The sequence below is a fragment of the Scyliorhinus torazame genome, chromosome 13 (genome assembly GCF_047496885.1).
Source record: "Scyliorhinus torazame isolate Kashiwa2021f chromosome 13, sScyTor2.1, whole genome shotgun sequence".
NCBI lineage: Eukaryota > Metazoa > Chordata > Chondrichthyes > Carcharhiniformes > Scyliorhinidae > Scyliorhinus > Scyliorhinus torazame.
Window position 1 is genome coordinate 20,354,679 of NC_092719.1, and position 21,231 is coordinate 20,375,909.

General features: G+C 47.7%; 1 protein-coding gene across 7 annotated transcripts in view; it reads left to right on the forward strand.

Annotated features, from left to right (window-relative positions):
* The first annotated feature begins 434 nt into the window (after nucleotides 1-434).
* Nucleotides 435-21,231, forward strand: part of nrf1 (nuclear respiratory factor 1) — a 75,561-nt gene continuing 54,764 nt past the window's right edge. For 3 of the 7 annotated variants that reach the window (XM_072471131.1, XM_072471136.1, XM_072471135.1), the window contains exons 1-4: nucleotides 435-529; nucleotides 15,696-15,927; nucleotides 18,875-18,989; nucleotides 19,630-19,719. In XM_072471131.1, the coding sequence (XP_072327232.1) occupies nucleotides 15,708-15,927; nucleotides 18,875-18,989; nucleotides 19,630-19,719 (425 nt within the window). In that variant the 5' untranslated portion in view covers nucleotides 435-529; nucleotides 15,696-15,707. Of the gene's footprint in view, nucleotides 530-3,664; nucleotides 9,143-15,695; nucleotides 15,928-18,874; nucleotides 18,990-19,629; nucleotides 19,720-21,231 lie in introns of those variants that run through there. The other 4 variants (XM_072471134.1, XM_072471137.1, XM_072471133.1 and 1 more) reach the window with 3 other exon arrangements.

Consider the following 21,231-nt stretch of genomic DNA (forward strand, 5'->3'; position numbering starts at 1 on the left):
TGGCAGATTTCCTTCCCTCAGGGATATTAGTTTTAGGATAAGGGGCAGCAGATTTAAAACAGAGACGAGAAGAAATTACTTCTCTCCAAAGGTGGTGAATCTGTGGGACTCACTACCCCAGAGTGCATTAGATGCCGGGGCATTGAAGAGGTTTAAGGAGGAGACAGGCGGATTTTTAATTAGTAAGGATTACGGAGAAGGGGCGGGAAAGCGGAGTTGGGGCCGTGGAGATCAGACCGTTGCCCCGCTGAGATTCGAACCCCCGTCCCCAAAGCTAAAAGCCTGCGGCCGGCTGCTCCAGCCCCAAGCGCACTGAGCCTCCGCGGGACTTGGGGCGGGGGGGCGGGGGGGGTTGTACGTCAGCCGCTGCGTCGCCACGTTGAGCGCGCGTGGCGCGGAGAGGGATTACGTCATGTGGAGCGCGGGGTGAGGCAGGCGGGCTGATTGGGTGGGGGAGGGGCCGGCACAGGAGCTGGCAGCGCAGGCACAGAGAGACCGAGTTCCAGGCCATCGGCGCAGCCGCTCTGAGGTTAGTGCTCACCGCGCATTCTCCAAATTTCAGCCCTGGCGCAGTCGCAAATCGGACCCCAAAAGCCGCCCGGTCGCCGAAACGGGTGTTTTACTTCATAAAAGAGCGAGAAGGAGTCCCAGGAGGGGCTTTTGCGTGGCGGGGAAGAGCTTAGCTCGCAAGCCAAGGGGGCCTAGGCCGCAGTAGGCCTGCCCCATCGCAGGGCTGGATTTTGGCGGGACTAAGGGAGGAGGAAAGAAAGGAGTGTGTGCAGGAGGAGGAGGGGGGATGAAATTGCTGAGGACTGCGCAGGCTGGAGGGAAGGAGCAGATCCTCAATCCTGCGGCCTGGGCCCTGCGCTTACCCAGGGGGCCTGTTGTAAATTATTTATTTTATTAAGGGGACAAAATAGGAATTAATGGCTCCGGGTCTACTCGAACTCTTAAAATATTTCTACTCAAAATGGGCCCCATGCTGGAGTTTTTTTAAAACTGATGGAATTCAAAGCATTCTTAGTAATCACTGGGCTTTAATGTATTAATAATCAATGTCAAGCCCTATAGATTGTGTGCAATTCTGCAAAATCGAGGGATTATCCGGTTCAGCATGTTGCATTTTATGACTTCGAGCCCATTTGCAAGGATTGTACACGATCCAGTTTTGTTTTATTTGTTGAGGGTCAAGGTGGAAGATTTATCTGCATTTAAAAAAATAAGTTTTCCCATTTCTGTAAATGTGATTTTGTTTTTTTATGTTGCCTTGAAGTGAGTTTTACCCCAAGTTGTTCAATGATTGTGTTAACTCCTGGAGCTCTCGAGCACTGATTATCTTGAGAATGCTTCAAACAACATTTCATTTGTTTTTAGAAAGTGCTTCTTTTGAATGAGTTTGCGTAGGGTGGGAGGAAGTTTTGAAAAAAACATTTTTGATCCTGTTTGTAAGTGTCCTGGCTATCTATCCTTTACCTGCTTGGGTTTTTGGAGATTATTTTAATTGATTTTTTTTCCTTGTTCGAGTGGGTGCACATTTTCAGATTCTTTTTTTCTGCACCTAACTTGAATTTTTTTTTGAGCAGTGCTGAAAACATTAAAAGATGGCATAAGTGTAAAACAGGAAAAAGGGCTGGATAGGTTTTTGCAAGTGTGGAAGAAAGTAACAGGAAAGGCTTTTTAAAAATATGTAAAGCAAGAGGATAGATAAAATAGGGGTGGAACTATTTAAAGATTCGTGAAGGGGTTGGAGAGAAACTGAAACAATATTTGAAGGAAGATGTTGGGGCTGACTGCAAGAGTACCAGATGACAGTGTGGAGGAGCAGCTAACATATATTAGAAGAGTTATTGGGGCATGGTTGATAAGTCTTCAGGTTCAGGTGTTCTACATTCCAGAATACTAAAGGAAGTTAAGGATAAATTCGAAATGTTGAGCATAATTTAATAACATTTTTGGAAGTGGGTATTGTGAATTGTACCAATGGTCTGGAATGATGGACCAGTTTAACTGCTGGCCAAAATAAGGAAAAAGAAATGAAAATGGCTAAATGCATGTTTGTAAAGGTATAGGGACAGTCGGTACAAAATTTTAATTAACAATGGAATTCTTTCAGGAAAGTTACATGGAAGAATTTAAGACTCGGGATATTGAAGGTAACATGGGTACCATTAGAGGGATTGCTGAAGGCGGCACGGTGGTGCCTCACGGCACCAAGGTACCAGGTTCGATTCTGGTTCTGGGTCACTGTCCATGTGGAGTTTGCACATTCTCCCTGTGTTTGTGTGGGTTTAGCCTCCACAACCCGAAAGATGTGTGCAAACTAGGTGGATTGGCCACCCTTAATTTAAAAAAAAAAAGAGGGATTGCTGAAGGAATAAATAAATGGATGTTTCTTGGATTGGAAGAGTTAACTCACTCTTAAGGTGTGCTTAAGAGATCTGTACAGAACCTTTTTGGCTCTGGTAGCATTTGCTTCTGAGAGGTTGTAGCTTTAAACTCCATTGAAGAAATATGTATTCTAGGCTAACTTCAGTAAAGTACCAAGAGAATGTGGATTGACCCGATTGCTATATTTTGGCCAAGATATTAAACCCAAGTCCTGCATGTTCAAATGGGTTTAAAAGATTGTGGTGCTATTGGGGGAGAAAATACAGATAGATCTCCAGGTACACTGGCCAGTATTCATTTCTTTATGCAATCATTAGGGGAGGTGGTGACTTAGTGGTATTGTCACTGGACTAGTAATCCAGAGACAAAAACAGAAAATACTGGACAATTCTGACAGCATCGGTGGAGAGAGAAGGGAGCTAACATGTCGATCCTGGGTGACGAGTGTACTGGAAATAGCGGATTTGTACTAGTGGGGGAGTGGGGAGGAGACATGGGGCTGGATAGATGGAAATTGACAAAGGTGTGCACAGAAAGACAAAAGGAATGTCAATGAGGGTGATTTAAGGCTAAGAAGGGTGCTGATAGTAGCACATAAAGAGATTGGGGCAGCACGGTAGCATTGTGGCTAGCACAATTCCTTCACAGCTCCAGGGTCCCAGGTTCGATTCCGGCTTGGGTCACTGTCTGTGCGGAGTCTGCACATCCTCCCCGTGTGTGCGTGGGCTTCCTCTGGGTGCTCCGGTTTCCTCCCACAGTACAAAGATGTGCAGGTTAGGTGGATTGGTCATGATAAATTGCCCTTAGTGTCCAAAATTGCCTTTAGTGTTGGGTGGGGTTACTGGGTTATGGGGATAGGGTGGAGGTGTTGACCTTGGGTAGGGTGCTCTTTCCAAGAGCCGGTGCAGACGCGATGGGCCGAATGGCCTCCTTCTGCACTGTGGATTCTATGAATGGCAGAACAAAGGTGAGCAGTGTGCCAAATGGCAACTAGGAACGGATAGCCCCAGTGGAGGAGGGGGACAATGGTGAGGGAAAACAGATCGATGGGAGAAATGGAAATAAATTGATCGAAAGAAAAATGGGATGAAGGTGGAGGGGAGAGTTCAGTCTGAAGTTGTTGAACTCCATGTTAAATCCTGAAGGCTGTAAACCCCCCCCCGGGTGTTTGTGTGGGTCTCGCCCCGACAACCCAAAGATGTGCAGGGTAGATGGATTGGCCACACTAAATTGCCCATAATTGGAAGAAAAAGAATTGGGTACTCTACATTTACTTTTTTAATAAAGGTCAAACCAAAGGTGTTCTGCAAAGCGGTCACGCAGTCTGCGTTTAATCTCGCCAATGTATAGTAGACCGCATTGGGCGCAACAAATAGACCAGATTGCAGGAAACTGAAAATACTGGACGATCTCAGGTCTGACAGAATATGTGGAGAGAGAGAAGGGAGCTAATATTTCAAGCCTGGACCCAGGGTAATGATCCTGGGACCTGGATTTGAATACCACCACAACAGGTGGTGGAATTTAAACTCCAATCAAATATCTGGAATTAAAAGTCTAATGATGACCATGAAACCATTGTCGTAAAAATCCATCTGGTTCACTAATGTCCTTTAAGAACAGAATTCACAGTGCTTTAGGGAGGGAAATTTGTCATCCGTACCTTGTCTGGCTGACATGTGACTCCAGACCCACAGCAATGTGGTTGAAAAATGCCCTCTGAAATGACCTAGCAAGACACTCCATTGTATTTAACCACTGAAAACACAAGATGGAATGAAACCAGATGAACCACCGAACATTGACCCAGGCATCGGAAACGACACCGGCAAACCCAGCCCTGTTGACCCTGCAAAGTCCTCCTTAACTAACATCTGGGGGTTTGTGCCAAAGTTGGGAGAGCTGTCTCACAAACTAGTCAAGTAACTGCCTGGCATAGTCATACTCACAGAATCATATACCACTATCACCATTCCGGGTTTGCCCTGTCTTGCCAGCAAGACAGACCCAGCAGAGGTGGCGGCACAGTGGGAGGGAGTTTCCCTTGGTGTCCTCAACATCAAATCTGGATCCTGTGAAGTCTCAGGTTAAATGTGGGCAAGGAAACTTGCTGATTACCACATACCATCAACTGATGAATCAGTACTCCTCCATTTTGAACACCACTTAGAGGAAGCACTGAAAGTGGCAAGGGCGCCGAATATACTCTGGATGGGAAATGTCCATCACTAAGAGCAGCTTAGTGCCACCACAGACCGAGCTGGCTGGGTCCTAAAAGTCATCGCTGCTAGACTGAGATTGCAGCAGATGGTGGGAAAACTAATAAGAGGGAAAAGCATTTGTGATCTCATCCTCACCAACCTGCCTGCTGCAGATGCATCAGTCCATGGTAGGAGTGACCTTTGAGACAAAGTCCTAACAACTCCAGACTGGGCATCCATGAGGTGCTAAAGGCCATCCGCAGCTGTAGAATTGTACTCAACCATAATCTGCAACCTTGTGGCCCTGCATAGCCCCCACTCTACCATTACCACCAAGCCAGGGGATCAGCCCAGGTTCAATGAAGAATGCAGGAGGGCATGTCAGGAGCAATATCAGGCATACCGAAAAATGAGGAGTCAACCTGGTGAAGCTACAACATAGGACTGACTACTTGTGTGCCAAACAGCATAAGCAGCAAGTCATAGAGCTAAGCGACTCCACAACTTAAGCATCAGATCTAAGCTCTGTAGCCCTGCTGCATCCAGCCATGAATGGTGGTGAACAATTAAACAACTCACTGGAGGAAGAGGTTCTACAAATATCACCTTAATGATGGAGGAGTCCAGCACATGTGTGCAAATTACAAGGCTGAAGCATTCACAACAATCTTGAGCCAGAAATGCCGAGTGGATGAACCATCTCTGTCTCCTCAGGAAGTCCCCAGCATCACCAGATGTCAGTCTTCAGCCAATCGATTCACTCCGCCTGATGTCAAGAAATGGCGGACGGTACTGGTTATTGAAACGCTATGGGCCCTGACAATATTCCGGCAATAGTACTGAACACTTGCCCCTAGCCACCCTGTTCCAGTACGGTGACAGCGCTGGCATCTATCTGGCAATGTGAAAAATTGCACGTGTCCTGTACAGCAGAAACTGGACAAATCCAACCGAGCCAATTACTGCCCTATCGGTCTATTCTCCATCAGAAAAGTGATGGAGGAGTCATCAACAGTGCTATCAAGGCACATACTCAGCAATAACCTGCTCATGGACACTCAGTTTGGGTCACTCAGCTCCTGACCTCAATGCACCCTTAGTTCAAACATGAACAAAACGGCTGAATGCCAGAGGCGAAAGTGACTGCCCTTGACATCAAGGCAGCCCTTGACATCAAGGCAGCATTGACCGAGTATGGCATCAAGGAGCCCAGGCAAAACTGGAGTCAATGGGAATCGGGTGGAGGGGGAACGACTCTCCGCTGGTTGGAGTGTTGGAATTCTGCCTGACACAAATTGGTTGAAGGTTAGTCATAACTCCAGGACGTCACTGCAGGAGTTCCTCAGGGTAGTATCCTAGGTCCAACGATCCTTAGTTGCTTCATCAATGAACTCCCATCCTAAGGTCAGAAGTGGGGATGTTTGCAGATGACTGCACAACATTAAGCACCATTCACGACTCAGATAATGAAGCTGTCCATGTCCAAATGCAGCAAGACCTGGACAATATTCAGGTTTGGGCTGGCGAGTGGTAAGTTACATTCTTGCCACACAAGTGCCAGGCAATGACCATCTCCTACAATAAAGGAGCTAACCATTGCCCTTGGCATTCAATGGCATTACCATTGCTGAATCCCCCACAATCAACATCCTGCAGTTAACATTGATCAGGAACTGGGCTAGTGCTGTGACTACCAGAGCAGGCCATAGGCTAGGAATCCTACGGTGACTAACTCTCCTCCTGACTCCCCTCCCCAAAAGCCTGTCCACCATCTACAAGGCACAAGACAGGAGTATATTGGAATACTCACTGCTTGCCTGGATGAATGCAGCTTCAACAGCACTCAAGAGACTCAACACTATCCAATACAAAGCAGCCTGCTTGATTGCTACCCCTTCCACAAACATTCAAACCCTCCACCACCGACGCACAGTGACAGCCGTGTGTACCATTTACAAGATGCACTGCAGTAACCCGCCAAGGTTCCTTCGGCAACATCTTCCTAACCCACAGCCTCTACATCTAGAAGGTCAGGAGCACATACCTGGGAATCCCAACACCTGGAGTGTCCCCTCCAAGCCACTCACCACCCTGACTTGGAAATATAAAATAGTCTGTGCCTGCATGCAGCAAAATCTGGACAACATCCAGGCTGGTGAGTGACAAGTAACACAAGTGCTAGGCAATGACTTCTCCCAACAAGAAAGAATCAAACCACTTATCTGATATTCAATGGCATTACCATTGTTAAGTCCCGGGCATCAACGTTGACCAGAAACTAGCTGGAGTAGCAGCGTAATTACTGTGGCTTCAAAAGTGGGCCTAAGGAGTATTCTGCAGTGTGACCCCTCCTGATTTATCAAAGGCCTTACCTGTCCATAAGGCATAACTCAGGAGCATGATGGAATATTCTCGACTTAACTGGATGAGCGCAGCTCCAACTCATTCAGTACGTTTAGTGCTACTTGGGACCAAGCAGCTTACTCAATTGGCGTCCTATCCGTTGCCTTAAATATTTGCTCCCTCCACCGTCTTCACAAAGTAGCAACAATGTGTACTACCTCTGTGCCACCCGGTGGGGGGCAGGATTTGTGCACTTATTGACTACAAGAACACCACAAGGAATGGGAGCATAAGTAGACCATATGGCTCATTGAGTGTTCTCCACCATTCAGTACAATTGCAGCTGATCTTCAGCTTCAACTCCCATTTTCTCACCTCCCCATATTCCTTAATCCTTGAGAGACCAAGCATCCTTCTAGCTAGGCTTCTTCAACTGCACCTTCCAAACAGTGATGTCCACCACCTGGCAAAACAAGGGCGATAGGCACATAGAAACCGTACCATTTTCAAATTCACCACCAAATCCCACACCAATCCTGACTTGGAACTAAATCGCTATTCCTTCACCATCACTGGGTCAAAATCCTTGAACTCCCCCTCTAATAAAGCTGAAAGTGCCTTCACCATTGACTGCAGCGGTTTTGAGAAGATGGCTCATCACCAGGGCAGTTAGGGATTGGCAGCAAATACTGGCCATGTCAGCAAACGTCAGCCGTTATCTCATTCGCAGTTTCTGGAACCTTACTGTATATAAATCAGCTGCTGTGTTTGTCCTTTGTACAGCACTGACATTAATTTAAAAGTAATTTATTAACAGCACGAAAGCATGAAGACAAGTTTGTTCTTTTCCCCCTCACATTTGAATATAATGGGGCTTGGTAAATGAGGCTGTTTCCACTGGTAGCAGGGTCAGTTACCATTGTTTTAAGATAGGTGCTTTAAAAAGATGTAGGAAGGAAATGAAAATATTTATTTATTTTTTTGCTGAGTAGTTGTGATTTAATACACTGTCTGAAACGGTGTTTGGTAGATTCAGTAGCAACTTACAAAAGGAGTGGGATATATCGTTGAAAAGTAGAATTTTGTAGTACTATGGTGAAACAGCAGAGGGCGTCTATTCCGTGTTTTTGAGGATGGAACTAGCAGGGTTGGATAAGTGGAACCAGTGGATATGGTATCTGTGGATTTTAAGATGACATTGAGGTAACACAAGCATTTTGCATAAGATTGGGCTCACGTTTGTGACTTTTATATTAGCATAGATTGGATAACAAACAGGAATAAAAGTGGCATTTTTCAGCGTGTACCAAGTGGAGCACAAGGATCAGTGCTTGGGAATTATTTACAGCCTATAACAATGACTCAGATAAGACTGTGTGTAGTATATCTTAATTTTGCTGACGATACAAAACTGGGTGAGAAATTAAGCTGTGAAGAAGGTGAATGAGACTAAAGTATTAGAGTCTGTTTAAGTGATTGGGCATGAAGGTGACGTAGAGTATAATGTGAGGAAGAGCAAAATTACCCACTTTTGTAGGAAGAATGGAAAAGCAGAATATTTTTAAAAAGTGAAAGACTAGCAAATGTTGGCATTTAGAAGGATTTGCACACTTTAATTTTTTTAAAAATCCAATTAAGGGGTAATTTTAGTGTGGCCATTCCATCTACCTTGCACATCTTTGGGTTGTGGGGTGAGACCCATGCAGACGGGGGGAGAATGGGTGCAAACTCCACATGGGGCCAAGATCGAAATCGGGTTCTTGGTGCCGAGAGGCGGTAGTGCTAGCCACTGTGCCGCCCGTGGGTGGGGGGATCTGTGCATTTAATAGACTCCAAGAACACCACAAGGAATGGGAGCATGAGTAGGCCATATGGTTCATCGAGTGTTCTCCACCATTCAATACAAGCGTGGCTGATCTTCGGCTTCAACTCCCATTTCCTCACCTCCTCAGATCCCTTAATCCTTGAGAGACCAAGAGTCCTTCTATCCCAGCCTTAAAGTCTTGGCTTTGCTGTTGAGTTATTTTTTTAAAAAATTCGAGTACTCAATTCTTTTTTTCGAAGTAAGGGGCAATTTAGCGTGGCCAATTCACTTACCCCGCACATCTTTAGGTTGTGGGGGTGAAACCCACGCAGATGGGGAGAATGTGCAAACTCCACACGGACAATGCCCTGGGGCCGGGATCGAACTTCAGTGGCTCACTCCAAGGGTAAATTGTACACGCTCACAAACAAGGGCATTATTCCCTGGGAATTTGGGGAATCATCTTAGTAATGCCTGGTGGCAAGTGGGGGCTTGTGTCTTGCATTGTACAAAACTGTTTAATATTCAATGATATTTCAAGCAACTTGTTACATGGTGGTATAACTTCATTCATTCATTTGTTCCTGTTTTAGATTAAATGAAAGCGTGTTACACAAATTACAGCTTCACTAACTAACCTTACTCTGCAACAGATTAGCACTGCTTGGTTGCACATTGTGGTTTCTTTCTAGTTAATATTAAATCATTTATGAGTGACTGTAATATCAATGCAGTTCTTATCTATTGCTTCAAACATCTAATGCTGGAAGTGAAGCTGTTCTGCGTTACAAGGTTGGACCAATTCACACTGCAGCTAAACTATAACCAGAATTTACTGCGCCCACCTTCCCTCTGGTAGTGTGGGTCTGATTCACATATATAGTGCTCCCTGGAATGTTTTGTACAGGTTCACTCCTTTAGGGGGTATTTTTCGAAGGTTGAGAGTAATTAACAGAGCAATATCTCTCACTTTCTCAAGTGCGTTCCGCATACATCACCACCAAAGAAGTTTGCATCCGATGTGTATCCTTAGATTTGCTTGCGCTTGTATACTCCGTGAGCACGTAATTGACTTATTAGCTGAGCAGCTTTGGTGGAGTTGCACACAACTGGCTGTACTTATCAGCAAGATGTACTGTAGAAACTCACCCGTGCTTCCTGGCAGCATATCCCAACGTCATGCTCTTCACCACCTGGAAGGCCAAGAATGGGTGTGCTTGGTCCATGTTCCACTTTAAGTCACAGATCATCCTGGCTTAAAATCATAGAATCCCTGCAGTGCTGAAGGTGGCTATTCGGCCCATTGAGTCTGCACCAACCTTCTGAAAGAGCACACTACCTAGGCCCATTCCCCTGTCCTGTCCCCATCACCCCACCTAACCTACAGTGAGTCTTTACTCTTTTTAAAAAATAATTTTTATTAAAGGTTTTCATAAAATATCAATAACAAAACGAGAAAGAAAAAAGAACCCAACAGTGTTAAGTACAAAACATAATCTAAAAAAGCAAACCCCCCCCCCCCCCCCCCTGTACCTAAATAATAAATTAACATTAACACCCCGACTTAAGACAACAGGTGTATACACCCCCTCAGACCCTTCCAGTGTAAATAACATAAACAAAAATAAAGTAAACCCCCCCCGAGCTGCTGCTGCCATTGACTAATGTCTATCGTTCTGCCGGAAAGTCTAAGAACGGTTGCCACCGCCTAAAGAACCCTTGTACCGACCCTCAAGGCGAATTTCACCCTCTCCAATTTAATGAACCCTGCCATATCGCTGATCCAGGATTCCACGCTTGGGGGCCTCGCATCTTTCCACTGAAGGAGAATCCTTCGCCGGGCTACCAGGGACGCAAAGGCCAGAATTCCGGCCTCTTTAGCCTCCTGCACTCCCGGCTCCTCTGCCACCCCAAATATTGCGAGCCCCCAGCATGGTTTGACCCTGGATCCTACCACCCTCGACACCGTCCTCGCTACGCCCTTCCAAAATTCCTCCAGCGCTGGGCATGCCCAGAACACATGGGTGTGATTTGCTGGGCTCCCTGAGCACCTAACACACCTGTCCTCACCCCCAAAGAACCGGCTCATCCTTGTCCCGGTCATGTGTGCCCTGTGCAGCACCTTAAACTGTATGAGGCTGAGCCTCGCGCACGAAGGGCATCTGCCAATGTCCCCTCTTCGATCTCCTCTCCCAACTCCTCCTCCCACTTACCTTTCAACTCCACCACCGAGGCCTCCTCCTCCTCCTGCATCACCTGGTAAGTTTCCGAGGTCTTCCCCACTCCCACCCACCCCCCCGAGAGCACCCTGTCCTGTAATGTGTGTTGCAGTAGCCGCGGGAATTCCACCACCTGCCGTCTGGCAAATTCCTTTACCTGTAAGTACCTGAAGGTGTTCCCCGGGGGGGAGCCCGTACTTCTCCTCCAGCTCACCCAAGCTCGCGAACATCCCGCCCACAAACAGGTCCCCCAACGTTCGTATCCCTGCCCTGTGCCACCCCGAAAACCCTCCATGTTCTTCCTGGGGCGAACCAGTGGTTCCCCCGTAATGGGGTCCACGCCGAGGCCCTAACTTCCCCCCCATGCTGCCTCCACTGCCCCCAAATTTTGAGGGCCGCCACCACCACCGGGCTCGTGGTATACCTCCTTGGAGGGAGCGGCAGCGGCGCCGTTGCCAGCGCCCCCAGACTCGTACCCACACAGAATGCCGTCTCCAGCCTCTTCCATGCACCCCCCTCCCCTCCATCACCCACTTGCGCACCATTGTCGCATTGGCGGCCCAGTAGTACCCACAGAGGTTGGGCAGCGCCAGCCCCCCCCCCCCCCCCCCCCCCCATCTCTACTCCGCTCCAGGAACACCCTTCTCACCCTCGGAGTCCCTCGCGCCCACACAAACCCCATTATACTCCTGTTAACCCGCCTGAAAAAAGCCTTTGGGATAAACACGGGGCGGCACTGGAACAGGAACAAAAACCTTGGGAGCACCGTCATTTTGATTGACTGCGCCCTACCCGACAGGGACAGCGGCAACGCGCCCCACCTCTTGAACTCCTCCTCCATTTGTTCCACCAGCCTTGTAAAGTTAAGCCTATGCAGGGCCCCCCAGCTCCTGGCCACCTGGACCCCCAAATATCTGAAGCTCCTCTCCGCCCTTTTTAGTGGGAGCTCGCCAATCCCCCTCTCCTGGTCCCCTAGCTGAACTACGAACATCTCGCTCTTCCCCATATTGAGCTTGTACCCCGAAAAGTCCCCGAATTCCCTAAGGATCCTCATTACCTCTGGAATTCCTCCCACCGGGTCTGCCACATACAGCAGCAGGTCGTCCGCATAAAGCTACACCCTATGCTCCGCACCAACCCCCTCCAGTTCCTCGACTCTCTCAGTGCCATAGCCAGGGGTACAATCGCCAGTGCGAAGAGCAGGGAGGACAGGGGACACCCCTGTCTCGTCCCTCGGTGCAACCGAAAGTACTCTGACCTCCTCCTATTTGTGGCCACACTCGCCATCGGGATCTCGTACAACAGCCTAACCCACCTGACAAACCTCTCCCCAAACCCGAACCTCTTCAGCACCTCCCACAGGTACCCCCACTCTACCCTATCGAAGGCTTTCTCAGCGTCCATCGCCACCACTATCTCCGCCTCCCCCTCCCTCGCCGGCATCATGATAATGTTCAAAAGCCTCCGCACATTCGCGTTCAACTGTCTCCCCTTCACAAACCCCATCTGGTCTTCATGGATGATCTGCGGCACACAATCCTCATGGCTAAGACCTTCGCCAGCACCTTGGCATCTACATTTAGCAAGGAAATCGAGCTGTAAGACCCACATTGCAGGGGATCCTTGTCCCGCTTCAGGATCAAGGAGATCAGTGCCCGGGACATCGTCGGGGGTAAAGCCCCCCCCCTCCCTTGCCTCATTGAAGGTTCTAACTAACAGTGGGCCCAAAAGGTCCATATATTTTTTATAAAACTCGACCGGGAAACCGTCCGGCCCCGGTGCCTTCCCTGCCTGCATGCTTCCTATCCCTTTGATCAGCTCCTCCAGCCCAATAGGGGCCCCCAGTCCCGCTACCAGTCCCTCTTCCACCTTTGGAAACCTCAATTGGTCCAGGAAGCGGCCCATCCCTCCCTCCTCCCGTGGGGGCTCGGATCGGTACAATTCCTCGTAGAAGTCCCTGAAGACCCCATTGATGCCAACCCCACTCCGCACCACGCTCCCTCCCCTGTCCTTAACTCCCCCGATCTCCCTAGCTGCATCCCGCTTCCGAAGCTGATGCGCCAGCATCCGGCTTGCCTTTTCCCCATACTCGTAGACCGCCCCCTGGGCCTTCCTCCACTGCACCTCCGCCTTCCTGGTGGTCACTAGGTCGAATTCGGCCTGGAGGCTGCGCCTCTTCCTCAACAATCCTTCTTCAGGCTCTTCCGCATACCTCCTGTCTACCCTCACCATCTCTCCCACCAGCCTCTCCCGCTCCTTGTGGGCCCTAATGGAGATCATCTCTCCCCTCACCACCGCCTTCAGTGCCTCCCATACCATCCCCACTCGGACCTCCCTGTTGTCGTTGGTCTCCAGGTACCCCTCTATACTTCCTCGGACCCGCTCGCTCACCTCCTCGTCCGCCAACAGCCCCACCTCCAAGCGCCACAGCGGGCGCTGGTCCCTCTCCTCCCCCATCTCCAAGTCCACCCAATGCGGGGCGTGGTCCGAAATGGCTATTGCCGAATACTCGGTATCCTCTACTCTCGCTATCAGCGCCCTACTCAAAATGAAAAAGTCGATTCGAGAATAAGCCTTACGGACATGTGAGAAGAATGAAAATTCCCTAGCCCCCGGCCTTGCAAATCTCCAAGGATCCACCCCTCCCATTTGGTCCATAAATCCCCTCAACACTCTAGCCGCCGCCGGCTTCCTACCCGTCCTAGACCTGGAGCAATCCAGTGCCGGATCCAACACCGTGTTAAAGTCTCCCCCCATTATCAGGCCCCCCACTTCCAAGTTTGGGATCCGACCCAACATACGCCGCATAAAACCCGCATCGTCCCAGTTCGGAGCATACACATTGACCAGTACCACCCACCCTGCAACTTACCACTTACCATTATGTACCTACTGCCAGTATCTGCCACAATGCTCGATGCCTTGAATGACGCCTTCTTTCCCACCAAGATCGCCACCCCTAGATTTTTGGCATCTAGCCCCGAGTGAAACACCTGACCTACCCACCCTTTCCTAGGTCTTACCTGGTCTGCCACCTTCAGATGTGTCTCCTGGAGCATAACCACATCCGCCTTGAGCCCCTTCAGGTGCGCAAACACGCGGGCCTGCTTAACCGGCCCATTCAGTCCCCTTACGTCCAGGTTATCGGCCGGATCAGGGGGCTACCCGCCCCCCTCCCCCGCCGACTAGCCATGACCCCCTCCTCGGCCAGCCACGCGCCCGCATCCCACACCCGGCCCGTTCCCCACAGCGGCATACCCCCGTCTCGACCCCCCCCCCCCCCCCCCCCCCCACTCGCTCCAGCTCCTCCTTGACCTTAGCAGCAGCAACTCGATTTCTCCCCCCACCCCCGGCTAGGACCCATCCTAGCTGGTTGTCTTTGTACTCTTAAGGGGCAATTTAGCATGGCCAGTTCACCTAATTTACACACAGGGAGTAGCACCGTGGTTAGCACAGTTGCTTTTCAGCTCCGGGGTCCCAGGTTCGATTCCTGGCTTGGGTCACTGTCTGTGCGGTCGGTCTGCACATTAGAAAAAAGAACATACAATGCAGAAGGAGGCCATTCGGCCCATCAAGTCTGCACTAGCCCTTGTAAAGAGCACCCTACCTAAGCCCACACCTCCACCCTATCCCAGTAACCCCACCTAATCTTTTTGGACACTTAAGGGGCAATTTAGCTTGGCCAATTCACCTAACCTGCACATCTTTGGACTGGGAGGAAACCCACGCCGACATGGGGAGAATGTGTAGACTCTGCACAGACAGTGACCCAAGCCGAGAATCGAACCTGGGACCCTGGAGCTGTGAAGCAACAGTGCTAAGCACTGTGCTACCGTGCCGCCCATATCCCGTCTTCAAAGGTAGACAATTATTACATGCTTGTAACATCCGCTCGGGCTACTGGATGACACTAACGAGTACCAACAAGTTTATACATTTATTTTTATGCCATTTTTAAAGCTAATTTTCTCATCCTCCCTGATCCACTGACTGATTGATTGTAAAGCAATAGGGTTTTAAAAGCTTTTTGGGATGTCCAGAGGTGCGAAATAAATAAATAGCTCTTCCCTCAAGTTCTTATAACGCAGAAATGCCAACTCCGTTGTAGAGTCAGTGCTGTTGCCCCGATTGAGATCAGCTAACTGAACATGGACCTTATGGAAAAATGTGCTCCTCATTGTTTCTATAGCTCAGTAACTCTGTGGATACATTTGCTGAGCCACTCACCTTTTCTTTAATCCAGTCTTTTGCTGCTGATTTTACTTCTGTTGCTGACCAGTTTATTTACATGGTGAATGTTGAATGGAAGTCTGCTGGAGCTAACACTCAGTCACACTGGAGCAAGCACTCAGTCATTTGATAATGAGGTTCCATCACCCTCCATACAACAATAACCCCCTAAATAATTCCTTCAGCTTATTGAAGAAACTATACAGACCCTTCCCAGACATCATGTAAAACTTCAGGCTCAAAATCTAATTACATTTTTAATGGATATATAATATATAAAATAGAGATGTAGATAATCTTTGTTATTTATGTTGGGACTACTACAAGATGGTTCTGAGTTACACACTAAGGTAATTGTGCTAAAGGCTGTGAATGAGTTCATTTTCACTGTTAAAGGCTTTGTTTTAGATTGTCTTAAGTTTTGCCAAGATTTATGTTCTGTTCTTGATGCTAACCGCTTACCTCATGCTTCCCTCACCTGCCCCACAACACTCCGTTTCCTGTCCATAGCAGTACTGTTTGATGGAAGGAGTGAATCAAAACCACGAACACATGACGACTATCGAGGCTCACGCGGTTACCCAGCAGGTCCAGCAGGTGCACGTGGCCACGTACACAGACCACACGGTCCTGAGTGGAGAGGATGACTCGCCTTCTTCCCCCGAGGAGACCTCCTATGACGATTCTGACATCCTAAATTCAACCATCACAGATGAGGTCACCGCCCATCTTGCTGCAGCAGGTGAGACTTTGGATTGGGGAGGAGGGGGAAGGATGGAAGCTGATATTGCACCTGAGTGTAACCATTAAGACTGGGTCCACTTCCATGCCAGTGATTTAATCACAATTTATTCTCACTTGCACAGAATGGCATACTGCTTTATTTCTTCCACTTCCTACCCCACTCATTTAGCTCAGTTGGCTGATCAGCTGGTTTGTGATACAGAGCGAGGCCAGCATCGCGTGTTCAATTCCCATACTGGCTGCGGTTATTCATGAAGGCCCCACCTTCTCAATCGTGCCCCTCACCTGAGGTGTGGTGATCCTCAGGTTAAATCACCACCAGTCAGCTCTCCCCCTCAAAGAGGAAAGCACCCTATGGCCATCTGGGACTATGGCATCTTTACTTTTTTTTTACCTCACCTGCTGGAGGACAGTTCCATTGGTGTCTGCCACCCTCTGATACTTGCCTCAGTTGGTAGCATACTCTCTTAATCAGAAGGTCAAGTCTGACTGCAGAGACTTGAGCCCATAATACAGGCTGGCATTCCCATTGCAGCACTGAGGGAGTGCTGCACTGTCAGAGATTACAACCAAGACTGCCTTTTCAGGTGGACATAAAAGACCCCACAGCATTATTTTGGAGAAGAACTGGGGAAAGGACCTGGCTACTATTTACCCTTAACTCAAAGCAGAACAGATTATTTGGTAATTTATTTCATTGCTGGTTGTGGGAACTTGTGACTGTAAATTGGCGGCTGTGTTTCCTCTATTACAGCAATGAGTTTATGTTTTTAAAAAGCGCTATATAGCTCTTCCTTCCCCAAAATGGCTGTTCATTTGTTGGTGCTTTTTAACTTCACATATGGAAAATGACCAGATTAATGAAGCACTGGAACCGCACTGGTAAGGAAAGGAGTACATGGCTTAAGCAAGAAAAAAGTAGCACAGACTGTGCAGTGGATGCTTAAGCCAGCAGAGGGTGCTGGAGAGCCATCAGAAAAATGAGCTAATGTCTGCTGTGAAACAGTGTGACTTAACTAGTGTCAATTAACGAGGCATTAAGGAGAAAATCACATTATAGAAGGAGACACCACTACCTTTAAAATTCCTTTAAATAAAGCTGAATTCAGTGATTTTTCAATCTAGCTTTGCTCCTGCTGAAATTCACTCCTTTTTCATAGACTTTACAGTGCAGAAGGAGCCACAAAAATGTTACGGTGCAGAAAGAGGCCAATCAGCCCACCGTGTCTGCGCTAGCTTTAAAGGGAAAACTAGCCACCCATTCTAATGCCATCTTCTAGCACCCGGTCCATAAACTTACAGGTTGCAGCACCGCCGACATAGATCCAGGTGCCATTTAAATGAATTGAGGGTTTCTGCCTCAAGCGCTGTTCTGGGCAGTGAATTCCAGACACCTATCGTCCTCTGGGTGAAAACACTTTTCTTAATACTCCCTCTGATCCTTCTATTATTTACCTTACAATTGTGCCCCCTGGTAATTGACCTCTCTGCTAGGGGAAATTTGTCTTTCCTGTCTACTCTATCTAGGCCCTTCAATCAAGTCGCCCAATCCTATCCAATCTCTCCTCAAAGCTGCAATTTTCCAGCCCCGGCAACGTTCTTGTAAATCTCCTCTGCACTCTCTAGGGCAATAATGTCTTTCCTGTTAAGTTGTGACCAGAACTGTACACAAAACTCCAGCTGTGGCCTAACCAGCATTTTATACAGTTCCAGTATTACATTTCTGCTTTGGTTTTCTATAGCTCGTGCAATAAAGAAAAGCATTCCATGTGCCTTCTTTGCCACTTTATTTACATGTCCTGCCACCTTCAGGGACCTGTGCACATGCAGGTACACCACTGTATCTCACTACACCTACCCCTCTCAATATCCTCCAGTTTATTGTGCCCTAGCTTTGTTTGTTCTCCCAAATTGCATCCGCTCAGTGGGAATCAAGGCTGGGGTTCCCCCTCAACCGCAAGAGTATTGAAGACAATTGTGGAAAGCCACAACTTCGCAGCAGACTGCTCCTTGACCTCCATGGTCTGTTTGGCTCAGTATTACCCCACGGGGTACGATCCCACTTCTGGCTGAACTAAACCTGGGCCCTGTCTCCTCGCCCTACCCCTTGGTAAAATAACCACACAAGCCACAGTTTGGCGATCCTCAAATCGAGGAGACTACCTACAGATGGGAGAGTTTAATTACCCGCTGAAATTTGGGCGCAACCTTTATTTCGCAATCTCTCAGTTCTTTAACCGTGCGTTGATGTAATACGTGTCTCACTTAAGTGTTCAGAATAGCCGCTACCTACCCAAAGACTTATTTATTTCCTAACAAATAGCTGAGTCTCAGTGAAACGCAGAAAGCAGGGAATTTCCAGGTTCAGTTCCCAGTCTGTGCTCAGTTAGCTGTCCCCAGCCAAGTTCAGATAAAAGCACGGAAGCTGAGTGGAATTCTGCACACTCTTCCTCTTCCCCCCCCGCCCCCCCCCCCAACACAAAAAACTAAAAGATAAACTGGTTATTATTGCATTGCTATTTGTGGGATCTAGCTCTGCAAAGATTGGCTCCTGCATTCCCTGTTGCTCGGCGCAGCATTGCCACTGTTTCCACCTTCACTGACAGCTGATTGTCGCAGATGAAGACATTTCTGATTTCAAACCAAAACTTTGTGGGGGTTGGGGGAGATTGTTTAATCAGAACTCAGGAAAACTGGGAACAAAGAATCAATTTAATTCAAACCAAGCAGCCAACTTTCATGTTGCGTTTTACTTTTTGTTTTGTTTTATATAGGGAATTTTTGTGTTGAAAATTCCAGCCAATGTGGGAGCGTTGCAAACCAATAAAGGAACGATCTCCATGTGGCTTAGCACCCAAAGTCGGGCACGGTTCCTAACGGCATCAAGGTTACTTTTGAGTGGGTGAGGTGTGCCACTTTCTGACCTCTCAACTCTCTGCTTTCAGGTCCAGTGGGAATGGCGGCAGCTGCTGCCGTGGCAACGGGCAAGAAACGGAAGCGTCCCCATGCCTTTGAGTCCAATCCATCTATACGCAAAAGACAACAAACACGTTTGCTACGGTGAGGCTGCGCCCCGTGGCCAAGGAATCCCGGCCCAGAACACCAGCTCCCAAGTAAAAAATAACTATAGACGAGGGTCCAGGAGAGAGCAAAAAGAACTGATCCCACTTATAATAGGGGACGAGCCGTGAGGAACGATGAGACGAGGGTGATTTCTGAAGTCGAGAAAGAAGATGCTTAGGGAGGCGGGGAGGGCGTGGTTGAGGGAGGGGGGGGGTTGGAGTCTCATCGAGGAATGGAAAATACTGAAATAAATAGTGTAGCTTAAGTGAAAATGTGGATTCAATATTTCAAAACACACTATAAAAATAGCTCCTGGTGAACAGAAGTATGCCATTCAGCCCCTCAAACCCATTCAGTTAGATCATGGCTAATCTTGTGCTAAGTGGAAATGAATGTCAAATAAATTGAGAACAATTAAGAAAATATTTTTTATTTGATGTGAGCGGAATGTTTAGAATAATCTGCCCTTCAAAGTAACAATGGCAAAGCACAGATTATTCAGAATACAACTAGATGCTGTGATGGGCGAGTGAATGTAGAGGTGATGTGTCTTGATTGGCCCAGTGACCTTATCTTATTTGATTGATTGATTGCTTTTTAAAAAAGCTGATGTAGAATTTCACTTTTCTTTTCAAAGCAACCCCATTGGTGTAGTTAGTAAATACACTGCCCAGAGCCTGGCCGTGCACCGGGAAGATCCCTGCTTCAAATCCACATCTGTAACTGAGTGAGTTGATCTTCTGAGGTTAAGTCACATTGTTAGAGTGGAGGGAGTTTCACTCTAAATCTATTGTCAAGCCTGGGAGTACTTGATACTGGAACCTTAGACAGAAAAGTTCTGCACTCTATACTACTGCCACCGAGGGCTGTAAATAAGCAAATTGTAGGGTCTCTTGAAATAATTTGGTGTGAGGTACCTCCGTATTCACAGCCGGTGGTGGGGGAGAGCTGGTCCGCCTGTTGAGCTCTGTATCAATGGTTGATCGGTTTGCTGATTAATCTGCCCTGGTGCTATTCAAAACTTCGATTCCAAAGACATTCAAACTTTTTATGCCCCAGATTGGGGAATATCTAGTAATATGTATTTAATATGCCTCTGGGTAAACTAAACAACACAAGGTGATAGCTCCCTCTCATGTTTAGCTTTTCTCTGGAGGTCTGAGTTTTATTTTCCAAACAGTTCCTTGTGCTAGTTGTTTGTGTGTTTTCCACCTGCGGTGCATCATTTTAAATCACAGTTTTTTGTTTATAACAGTTTCATTTCATCCAATTTTTCCACTCCTTGTCATGCTCCCTCGGAATGGGTATATTTCTCTCTGGTGCCAGTCAGCTGGCTATGATGGTGGGTCTCCCAAATTAACCTGTACCACCACCTCCTAACAACCAGGGTCATGGTCAGCAGCCTTGGTTATCCTTCCTACCCCAAGCATTGGGGCAATGAGCTCAATTGTAGCAGCCCACCAGAGCTCTGGCAGAGATCAGCCAACTCGGCACAGACTGTGGATCAAACCCTGGACTTTCCCAACCTTCATGGCTGAGTACCACACAGGGCAGTACGTTCATTAACAGAGCCATTGGGAGAGCCCCATGCTTTAGACACATTAAATAAGCATAACATAGGGAACCTTAATTCAGTATCTAATTCTTGCTGTACCCAGATTGTGTGTTATGCATTTTGAGCTTGATTGAAAACACAATATGACAAGAGGTACACCTTTCGATCAATATTGCTGCTCTGATTAAAGCTCCATGTTTTTACCGTATGCCGGTATTAGCCAGTGTGACTAACTGAGAAGAGCCCTTTCTGCACTGCGTACTCTTATATTGGTCTTTCTGGGCATCTAAAATCTGTACTATAATGGCCCAAGATCCAAACCCATTAGATTCTTTCTCCTTCTGCCTATAATCTCTTGTTAAAACCCATTGTCTGTAAAAGAAATGTCATTGAGAGTATTTCAAATAATTTAGTCAGCGTTAAACAAGTTTTTCTTTGTGTTAGGGTAGCAGGAGAGTGGAGCTGAACCAGGGGCTGGACCAATTTACCTTTTTGGCAGTATGCTCTGGGCATGTTGGGATTAGGGAATTGAGGACCATGGTTTGTACAGTTTGGGACTGCCCAGAATATTTGGGTCGAGGCCACTATTGGGAGGCACCGTATCTGTCCTTCACACTAATATGCCTGCAGTATTGGGTTCTTTATCATGAAACCAGCCCTTTCATCATCTCATCAGAGCTTCTG